Source organism: Cydia fagiglandana, chromosome 15 (genome assembly GCF_963556715.1).
Source record: "Cydia fagiglandana chromosome 15, ilCydFagi1.1, whole genome shotgun sequence".
Taxonomy (NCBI): domain Eukaryota; kingdom Metazoa; phylum Arthropoda; class Insecta; order Lepidoptera; family Tortricidae; genus Cydia; species Cydia fagiglandana.
This window is the reverse complement of record NC_085946.1, coordinates 12,242,439-12,253,641: the sequence shown is the minus strand read 5'-3', so window position 1 is coordinate 12,253,641 and position 11,203 is coordinate 12,242,439. Positions and strand designations below refer to the sequence as shown.

General features: G+C 39.2%; 1 protein-coding gene across 1 annotated transcript; it reads right to left on the bottom strand.

Moving 5' to 3' along the window:
* Positions 1 to 733: 733 nt before the first annotated feature.
* Positions 734 to 11,203, bottom strand: LOC134671596 (zinc transporter SLC39A7-like). The gene is made up of 5 exons (XM_063529455.1): positions 10,708 to 11,203; positions 10,328 to 10,414; positions 6,323 to 6,398; positions 2,844 to 3,012; positions 734 to 1,310 (listed from the first exon to the last, which is right to left on the bottom strand). Exons 1-5 carry the CDS (start codon positions 10,849 to 10,851, stop codon positions 926 to 928), a joined length of 861 nt encoding a protein of 286 aa, XP_063385525.1. The 5' UTR covers positions 10,852 to 11,203; the 3' UTR covers positions 734 to 925.

Genomic DNA, 11,203 nt, shown 5'->3' with positions numbered 1-11,203 from the left:
AACGTGTAGTGTAGCCCAGACTGTGCAAGAAAATTAAGAACTACAAGAGCGATTAAATTTGAAATTCTAACTACTGTAAATAGTCATGCGAGAACTAAGCTTAATTAATTATAAATATAAAACTGAAGCCTGTTGTTAGAGCCAGCAAAGAAAATCGTGTAAAACTATGACATTTAATATTCCTCGGATCAAAATTGTCATACATAATATTTCCAAATTAACCCCACAACCCTCTTCCTCTCCGACCAATAATTACGCACACATATTCACGCACACCTACATATCATGATAGATCTTGGACGAGTTTTTTCAACACCGGCGCGAGCGCAGCGCACACATGCAAACAACCAACCAATCAGGTGCTAACTTCATTCAAAACTACACGCGACATGCAAGTGTCTTGGGCCCAACTTCACTCCTTTCGTAAGCTAAACACCGTATGATCGGTACGCGCAGACGCAGATGACGTTCGCTATAACAATTGACAGTTTACAGTTTGTTTAGATCGTTTTATCGAGAACTGTTGACAAAACTGTGTGGCTATTAATCTGTTCGCATCGTTATTCGCATAATGTTTGTGTTGTAGTGTGTGCATTGTGAACGTTTTGGTTTAGGTTTTGTGTGTGTTTTTGGAAAGTGTTTTGGGCTATTGTGGGAGTTAAACTGTAAGTAATTGTAAATAAATAGTTTTGATAAGAATTTATTATTTTACAACACTTAGGTAGTTAAGTACTTGACTTATTAAGTAAGTATTATAGGTACTTGACTTAAGTAAGTAGTGTTTCCAGATTATCACAGGAAATTCACTATCAGTCACCAATTAGAGCTAATTAGGAATAACATGAGTAACATTGAATCGAACCGAAAGTACCTACTTGCATTTATAAAACAAAGATTACCAAAAATGCAGTAACTTACATATCGATCAATGCTCTTTATTAAACTTAAGAGGTATCGGTACAAATCGATTCCTTTCCGATTTCGACACATGACCAGGGACTTTCTTAGCAAGCGATCCTTTCTTGCTCTTTCTATCGACGCTGTACGGATCAAGTGGCCAGTTTTCGTCAGATCCTGATTCTCCTGATGTCTCCAAGGTGTCGCGTCTCCGTCGTTTCCCGGAGACGACACCAAGTTGAAGCAGGACGGGGTTGGTGACCAGAGCGGCAGCGGCGCCGAGGAGGGCGATGCCTGCTATTGGCCATAATAACGCTTTTGTGGCCAGCTGTAAATAAAGTAAATTTATCGGCAGATGTTCGAGGTTCGAGGGATCAGCTGGCGATGTTGTTGGTAAAAAAACTAAGTTGATCCTTGCAAGGTGACCCATTTTTTAAGGTTCGAATTTATCTTGACTGTGTGTGTCTAATAATCAAAGTGCACACGTTCATATATGTAAGTATTCAGAATATTTTGAATACCTCGCCCGCAATTGCTACTTCTGCTGATGATTACATAATGTCATGAAGTAAAAACCCTTTATTTATAAATACAGGTTATATACAAAAATCTAGATATCCGTTATAGATCAAACCATAGCCTGTACCTTTTCCTTAAAAATGGTGTTACAGGTTACAGGTAGGAAGATACTACATAATACCTACCTACCTGTATTACCTGCGTGTTTTTGAGAAATACCTAATTCGATTGTATACTTTATTATTAGGTATCTATCCAAGTACCTAGTGTAACTGCGATTACTTTAACAACGAAAGTAAAATGATAAATTTAACTTCTCTAAAGTTAGAAATCGTATGCTGCCATTTTCATAAGACGCCTGTTCTGCATAACGTAAAACTTGAATAACTTGACAGGTTGCACCGTGGTAAAAAGAGGATATTAAACCAGTTAAGTAGCAACAATGAATATAATCTAAGTACTAAATATCTAAGTCGGTTAGAGACCCGAGAAGTTAAAGACACTAGACATGGCTGCACACAGTGCACAGTGCACACTGTTGTTTTCGATGGGATAATATCGTCGTGAATATTCGAAACATTGCATAAATAACGCCTAAACAGGATACTGTGTGGGATAAAGCAGCTGCATAGGAAGTTAGTGGGTAGCAATAACCGTACATTTGAATTTAGAAAGGATTTGGATTCGATGACTACTTGTAGATTGAATCTCGATGCATTTCGGTATAGTACGCTCACGAAACACGTAACCGCATCAGTTTAAAATGTTAATTAACATTAACTGGACTGGTCTTTGGACAAGGAATACTCGAGAAATTCGGACAGTTTATGGGAGATTGTTATTTTTATTTAGTAGATATATAAGACATCTATTTCAGTTGATAACAACAAAAGTTAGATCGTAATTTTTATAAGCCAGCCTCCATCATAACAGTCCACCTATTGAGATAGTACGGATGTGTTGTCACAGAATCATGTAACAATGAGATGCTGAGCAATGAAGAGCGGAACGGTCACGCTACATATCTCGAGATACCATAATGACTAATGATTACAAAACAAAAGAAGACAATATTCATAATAATCCCACAGTCAGGTAAGGCGAGCACCTTTTATTCAAACAGGACGATGAATCCTGGCTGGTATTTATAAAGCGCAAACAAATATGAGACAATCTCATCTGTAGACGAGTATATTTTTGCACGAATACGACTTTCTCGGAATTTTCTTGATTGGATAAACTTTTCGCCGAAACAAAACGCATTAATAAAGTGGATTTAACCAAATAATCTAACTATCTCAGAAGTCTCCAACACAATGCCAGCGTGAGGAATATATATAATTTATAAATAAATAAATAAATTGTCCCTTACATGATGATGGTCGTGGTGTTTATGATGTCGGTGTCCCAGATGGTGTCCGTAATGCCCATGCCCGCCGTGTCCGTGTCCGTGTCCATGTCCGTGCTCGTGTCCGTGTCCGTGTCCGTGTCCATGTCCATGTCCATCGTGGTCGTAGTCGTGGTCGTCGTGGATGTAGGCGTAACCGTGGCCGTAGGGAGAGCCGTCCTCGTAGTAGCCATCGTGTATTCCGTAACCTGCGAAAGATGTATTTATAGTTCGTTTTTTTAGCATTAGAAAAAAGGTAAACAATCTTGATGTGTCTTTTAATTGAAAAACACGTTTTAAAAATAAGTCACGGCAGATAATGTAACAATTATGAATCTAATACGTACGACAACGAATGCTGTACCGACAATACCGACATCTTCGGTGCCGCCGTCACTTTCTTCCAGGTTCTCATTAGAGGCCATTATGGTCTAATTTACATTAAAATTATTAAAAATAATAACATATTTTTTTATCTAAAGGTCTCTATGTGTTAACTTTAGCCCCGTTCCCGCCTCCCGATTGTTTGGGATACTGTTGAAATCACAGAACACCGCCTCTAGAAACCTAATATTGGCCATTTTGTTCCCGACGCAAATCACCAAACTGTGAGGTGCGGGAGGGGTGCTTACGGCGTTGCGATTGGTCGTTTCAAACATGGCGCGCTGACACGTGTAAGCGTAGGGATGGGACATGTTCATTACAGGTAGTGGGTATTGCTACTAGTGATACCGAAATTTGTTGTGGTAAAATTGTTACCAATTTAGTATACTTAGAGTAAACTTACTTAATAATTATATTGAATAATTTAATATTTCATTAAGTAATTTAACAATGTACCTGAAAATTTTACATAACATGTTAGGGCATTTCTGTTTAAAGTACCCAGAACTTGAATTTTAAAGTTTAGAAATTTTATATTATTTCCACTCAGAATCGCAATCTCTTTCGATACGAGAAAAAAAGTGTCGCCAAAATATCATTATTATTTTTTTGTCCCTTTTATTAAAGTCATAGAAGATTGTATTGAAAACATATTCAAATGGACCAATAACATAATGCCTATTACAAATCAACTCCGAGTTCTCTCGCACTTCTTTGAAGTTCATCACCAGGTCCATCTCGTGACATGAGACCTAACTGCTCACCTAGAGGATTCTAAAAAACCCATACAACATATGTCTATCACAAACCAACACCGAGTTCCCTCGCACTTCTTTGAAGTTCATCATCAGGTCAATCTCGTGACGTGAGACCTAACTGCTCACCTAGAGGATTCTAAAAAACCCATACAACATATGTCTATCACAAACCAACACCGAGTTCCCTCGCACTTCTTTGAAGTTCATCATCAGGTCAATCTCGTGATATGAGACCTAACTGCTCACCTAGAGGATTCTAAAAAACCCATACAACATATGTCTATTACAAACCAACACCGAGTTCCCTCGCACTTCTTTGAAGTTCATCATCAGGTCAATCTCGTGACGTGAGATCTAACTGCTCACCTAGAGGATTCTAAAAAACCCATACAACATGTCTATTACAAACCAACACCGAGTTCCCTCGCACGTCTTTCATCATCAGGTCCATCTTATAACATGCGGCTCCGCTGGCCTAGAGGATTCTAAAAACATATTACCTACATATTATGTCTAAAATGGTACAATACGGCATGACGAAGCACGAAGTTTCCGCAACTGACGAAACCATCATCGACACATCACTAGTCGAAAGGGAAAGGGATAGCACATTGCATTTTCAAGTTGACGAAAAGGGACGGACTACTGCGCCTCTGCTTAGTGACCAGTATAAAATGAACCCCGCGGACAAGAAACATTATTCAATGAAATAATGAATTTTACTTTCCAGTGGGATGTTATTCCATCTGTTTTGTAAGTAGAAGTCTTAGATGACTTGCCACACCATTTTATGCTGCAATATCCCATGATTTCCCAATGAATTCAATAGTTTACGATTTATTTTCTGAGACTCGTGCACACTGCTAACAGGTCGTAATCTTGGGCGCAACTAATCGGAGTGGCGCGCGAGCAATCTTATATTTGACCTATACACCATACGTGCGGTGATCGCGAGTCGTCCTATAAGCTCGGTCTATAGGGATTGGTCTGTGGTTGAAATACATACAATTACGAATAAAGAATGACTCATTATTGATTAGATTATATTATATGATTAGACCGGGCCGTGTCCGGGTTACTTTTCTATGAGATGACAGGCGATCACGTGACGCTTTCCATGGAAAACGATGCGCCGGAAGCTCCGGCTCGGACACGGCCCGGTCTAACGTGAGTCATCCTTAAAACATGCCTGCCTACAAATAAGAAGACCTGTCCGGATGTCTTGCCCAGCTTGTCCCTGACATTGACATAGATATCTAGGGACTGGCTTTACGGGCAATAATAATGAGGCATGACAGGGGCCAGTACAGCGGTGTGACACCGCTACAACGCGATTGGTTGATGAGTTCGCATCACGCGCGTGATTGGTTGATGAGTTCGCATTACGCGCGCTATTGGTCGCAACTAGTTGCGTTAGACTGCACGATTGGCTGGAATTTGTGAATAACACCGCTGGACTAGTACCATTTTTAGTGCCCGTAGTGCCTGTCCTTAGATATTATACGTCAATGGCCCCTGTATTATTTCGGGTTGCAAGGGAACTTGCGCTTTTTAGGCGTTTCATTCAGAACCTGTTCCCGTTCCTGTCGAGAACAGCTTCTGAACCGGTCGCTAGAGGATTTATATCGCAATATTTTTATTGGCAAAAGGTACCAACATTGCTAATTGTAATTGTCTTAGTATAAGTGTAGCTAGTTTCGTATTTATTCATTTAATCATCCGTGAGAGACTACCTGCAATTACTATTATTATTCAAGAGATGAATTTGTAAATTAGAGTGCCTTATCCTCCTACGTTCCGATGTCCTTTTAAAAGGACTAATTCCAACCGAATTTGAGATACAATGGAATAAAATAAGATTCCTAAAACTAACTCTATTCTAAATGACATGGGGACTTGGAGGTTGGTCCCAATCGTCTTCGTTATTTGTAATCTGGACTTTCCCAAGGCACAAATATTGCATCTTTTTCCTTAATATGGCAAACGAAAGTGGCACACAACCACACACACTACGCAGACTCAAACCACGTTGTTTCCCTCGACGTTTCTTCTCAAGGTCGTGATGTGAGTAGCTCATATGACATACAGGTTACATTCCAATTACGACTGCAGCAGCATTATTGCTGCAGTGATCCTTGTGCGGCATCGCAGCAGCAGGTGATGTTGCTTTCAATTTCCTTGATAAATTGAGTTACTTGCATTGCCGTATTGCTTCGCGATTGGAACGTTCGATTCAACTCCGTCCCTCATTTTATCAGAATATTGACATTGCCCATTTCTTACTGCTATTGCAGCAATGGTTGCTATCGCAACCGGAATGTAACCTTTAGGATAACATCATGGCAATGAAGAATTTGAAATAATTTAGCAGCCATACCTTCATGCCCACCGTGGTCGTGATGCAGCAACCCTCGGCTATAACTTGAACTGGAGAGAGCATTGTCCGGAATCTCCTAAAAATATAAATGTAATAAAAGTAGTTAACAACTCTAAAACAGATCTAAAAATTACGAAAACATCTAGACACGCGGTAGCGTGTCCAGCCAAGTTCAAAGAAAAAGGAACTGGCGACGCAGCAACCGTGTGTAATATTCTAATTTACACGAACCATTTCGAGCTACTTTTGACCCCTTTACAACATGAAACCTACTTAACCTACATTATTTTTAGTACAAGTATTTCATCACAAACGCTTTATCAAAAAAATCTTTCGACTGTCATTTCCCCTAAAAGGCGCTAGACGTACTCCTCAAAGACATTCGATGAAATTGAGGTACAATTTCGTTTTATTTTATAATTAAATCCAATTAGAAGGGCGCGCGGCACGGTTGGCTGGCTCGATACGATCGTCTGGGCACTGCCCCTTCACACGGCCCTTTACGATTGACGGAGCAGTCCCGAGGTGTCTTGTGGAGACGCCTTTGACATAGTTGTTCTAAATATATTATGAGACTAGCATTCGCACGCTATGTACATGTTTGGCGTAGAAGTTTGTTGCTTTTCCCTTTCAGCCCTATGGGTTGATTGAAAAGACATTCTTTTTATTTCACTACGTAAGCTTTATTGAGCTTACTCTAGCTCGATTTGCGAAAGGATTTGTTTAATCGTCTTTCGAGTCAACGAATTTGAAAGGAAATAAAGAATAAACAAAAACAACCGGTTGCACTCCGGGAGTGCCGGCAGAAGTGAAAACTCAATGATTACAAATTGTAACAGTTTTCGATCAGGTCACGAGTCCGTCTTACGCGTCTTACGGTCACGTGACCTGTCGCGAGTTTAACATTTTTTCCCCGTCACAAAAAGTGCACAGCGCCGCTAAAGAAGTTTTCACTTCAAAAATCATGGAGGTCTCGACTTTTTATTTATAAAATAATAATCTTCTTGGTTAAAATTTAATCATTTGCAGATTGGCTATTCGCATTCGCAATTGAAAAATAAACTTTTTTGTTATTTTTTCTAAAATATCCGTTATCCAACCGATTATCCGTTATCGAACCAATGAATCAACAAGAGGTCATCTCATTGCCTTGATTCATCTAAGGTGGTGGTACTGGAGCTCGACGCGATCCCAGTACACGAACGACATCTTGAAACTTAAGTCATTGTCAATAAAAGTGACAGCTAGGTGTCATCTATTGGGCATTAGCATGTCGAGCAATAGTACGTTTTTTTTTTTATTATGAATGGGCTTACTCATGGCCACAGACGTTTACCTTATTCGCAATTGGAAATTATAAACTTTTTTGTTATTGTTTCTAAAATATCCGTTATCCTACCAGGAACCAATGAATCAGTAAGAGGTCATCTCATTGCCTTGATTCATCTAAGGTGGTGGTACTGGTGCTCGACGCGGTCCCAGTACATGACATCATGAAACTTAAGTCATTGGCAATAAAAGTGACAGCAAGGTGTCATCTATTGGGCATTAGCATGTCGAGCAATAGTACGTTTACCTTATTCGCAATTGGAAATTATAAGCTTTTTTGTTATTGTTTCTAAAATATCCGTTATCCTACCAGGAATCAATGAATCAGCAAGAGGTCATCTCATTGCCTTGATTCATCCATACCGAGAATCTGATATCGCTAACCGTTCGAGGCCGCCGTCACGGGAAAGTGTTCCCCGCTATGCCGCGGTGTGATCCCACTTAGGCGGCAAATTGCCGTGAATGCTGAGAATTTACACATTACCTTACAATACCATTATACCACCTAATATGAAAAACGTTTTTAGTCGACTGTTAGCAGCTAGCATAATTCAGATCTGCAACAGATTCAAGTCTCGATAACAAACTATGATTCTATTTATTGAATGACATCGTTATCTGTCTGTTTAATTCTTTATCTCCTACAGGTGCTTTCTACTTGCCTTTAGTACCGTTTGGTAACCAAAATTTCGTAACCAGCTACAGAATGGGAATCAAGATTCCCAGTTTGTAGCCGGTTACGTATTGGGCCAGCGTGTTACCGTTTGGTAACTAAATTTGGTAACTAGCTACAAAATGGGAATCTAAAATTCCCTGTATCTAGCCGGTTACGAATTGGGCCAGAGTGGTACCGTCTGGTAACAAAATTTTGTAACCGGCTACAAAATGGGAATCCAAAATTACCTGTTTGTAGCCGGTTACGTATTGGGACGGAGTTACTGATCGGAGTTTATTCTACCAATTCGAGGCTCGAACGGTGTACATACGAAAGCACTTCAGACTTATTGTCATTGCATACGTTTATTTTAAGTTTTACTGATAATTTCTCGCTGACTGTAGATTTTATCAAAACTTGTAAATGCCAATTGTCACCACTTAAAAAGTTAGAGATGGTTTCCCAAGACCATTTTCGAGTGACAGCAAGCTGCCTTCACTGCCCCATCTCAACTTTCCACCCTGTATACAACTTAATGAGCCACTTCAAAAGTTCCATTTTGTAACCAGTTACAACGCGGGATATTTTTTCCCGTTTGGAAGCTGGTTAACCAACCGTGGCTACGAATCAGTAATTTAAAAGTCCCATTTTGTAACCAGTTACAACCCGGGATTTATTTTTCCCGTTTCGAAGCTGGTTACCAATTTTTAGTTACCAAACGGTACTAAAGGATTTAGACTTATGTTATGTATTAGTAAGAAAGGGATAAAACAAACTTACTCCTAATTTTATTGTTTTATGAATGACGGTATGTCATTTGAGTCATTTCATTAGCCCAAAGAATCCTTAAATACACAATTTAAGCCTCACACCCTATACCTATATTAAAACTAAGGTTTGATTTTTGAAAAAGAATAAACACTTCGCGAGAGTCGTCGTCTGTTGTTACACCTGTGATGAGAATACCAGGGTCCCGGTCTCGGGCACTTATTTCTCGGAGGATTCGGAAGCCAATGTTATACTGGTCAGTTTAGCGCGACGCGACGCGTTTACGAATTAACATAATAACAGCCACAAATCATATAAACTGAAACTTTATTTCGACTGTACTTGTACAGTTGAGTCACGTTTCCGCTGACAAGTTATCAGGAATGTGGAACGGCGAATGATATATTCCCACAATTCTGCATTTGAAATGCGATGAATGGACTAAGTGTGACGGTAATTACACCTCAAACCGCCGCCATTATAAGCCTACGCGAGATTCTAGACTTAATAACAGCCTATTTACCTAGGGTTAATTCCTTGGGTGTAATTGCATCGTTCAAGTTGCGACAGTTATTAAATTAGTCGCAATTAAGACTGGGATGTCATATTAAAACAAAAGCAAGTGGTGTCTTACAGTTAAGCGTATAGTTAGGGCTGGTGCATACTTTTTTTTTTACTATTATTATAGTTGTAGGTCCTCGCTTTCAATACGGGTGGCCTATAACTATTATTACTTCGTTTCATTAGTTTTTATGAATGTATTATTATGCAGTTTATTTAGGTATATAAAATATTATATACTTGTGGTGCATACTTGTGGCAGGGTGCCCTTTAATAGGTTAATTAAGTAATTAAATAGATTTAATTTTATGAAAATACAGTTGTAATTTTCAGTGGCATGCCTGTATGTTGTACATACAATCGTATACAGTGTGGAAAGATAAGTCGGGCCCTGGAGGGAAACTACCTTAAATCCTTAAGCTGGCTCATTTTACTTAAAGGAATCTAATATAGGTACTCAACATTTTTTTAAACAAGCAAAAAAGAAGAAAAAACGAAAAGTCTTTGAATGCAGTTTTGTTTCTTTTTAAAAATAAAGGTTTGTCTCCTTGAAGTAAAATGAGCCAACTTAAGGATTTAAGGTAGTTTCCCTCCAGGGCCCGACTTATCTTTTCACACTGTTTAGATAATAATAATATATACAATTGATAAAAGTAAAAGGTGACGCTATTTGTTGCATTTAGAAATCTTACCTTAAATCGTATTGGGTTGCGAATCGGAGCAAAGCTGGCATATCTGCCTACCTCTTCTTTCTGCAGGGTTTTCACATTAGTAGAGTTCTAAAATAAATAGGTGAGCAACTTTAGAGTGACATTATTAAACTAAGAATATGAAGGCCTATTAGGCTTGGAGCTAGGAGTGAAGCTTTGCGTCTAAATACAATCGTCGACTGAAAAAGACTACTCAACTATGAAGCAACCAGGATGGTAGAACTTTGTTTTACTGGCTTCACACCTTGGATGCCACCTATTAATGCCAATTCTAGGCCTTCCTTTCTTTTTCCAGCTAAACCTTTTATGCTTGTCTTAAGCTATTAAATGTACTTAAAGAAAGTCATTCATGAAGTACTTACATCATCCTCCTTCACATAATAATCTCTTATGTTTGCGTTGAAAACGTTATTCGGAAGTTCCTCACATGTCACATAATTGTTCTCAATGTACACAAAATTCAACAGCAGAATTCGTAAAAGGAATTCCCCGGATACACCACACATCGTAAAGTCCGGTTCTGCGGCAGTAACTCACAGAGCACGACAACGCGCAAGAAATATTGCTTAGGATCACAATACATAGCGAGCTGCCACTTCATATTGTACTTTATAAAATGTATGAAAGTGGGGGTTGACAATTTGATAGGAGTCTAAACAATGGTGTCGTCCGAGCTATCGCTACAGCCCGTTGGGTCTTGCGTAGCCGTTTCACCGTCTTTGTTCGTAATTTATAATGATGGTCATGTTTGTCGGGATTGTTTCACGGTGGATGCTTCGCGCAGTCTTCGAATTGAAAAACCGGATCTCAAGAATCTGAAGATCATAGGTTTGCTCAACTTGAAGAGTTTAATGCAAT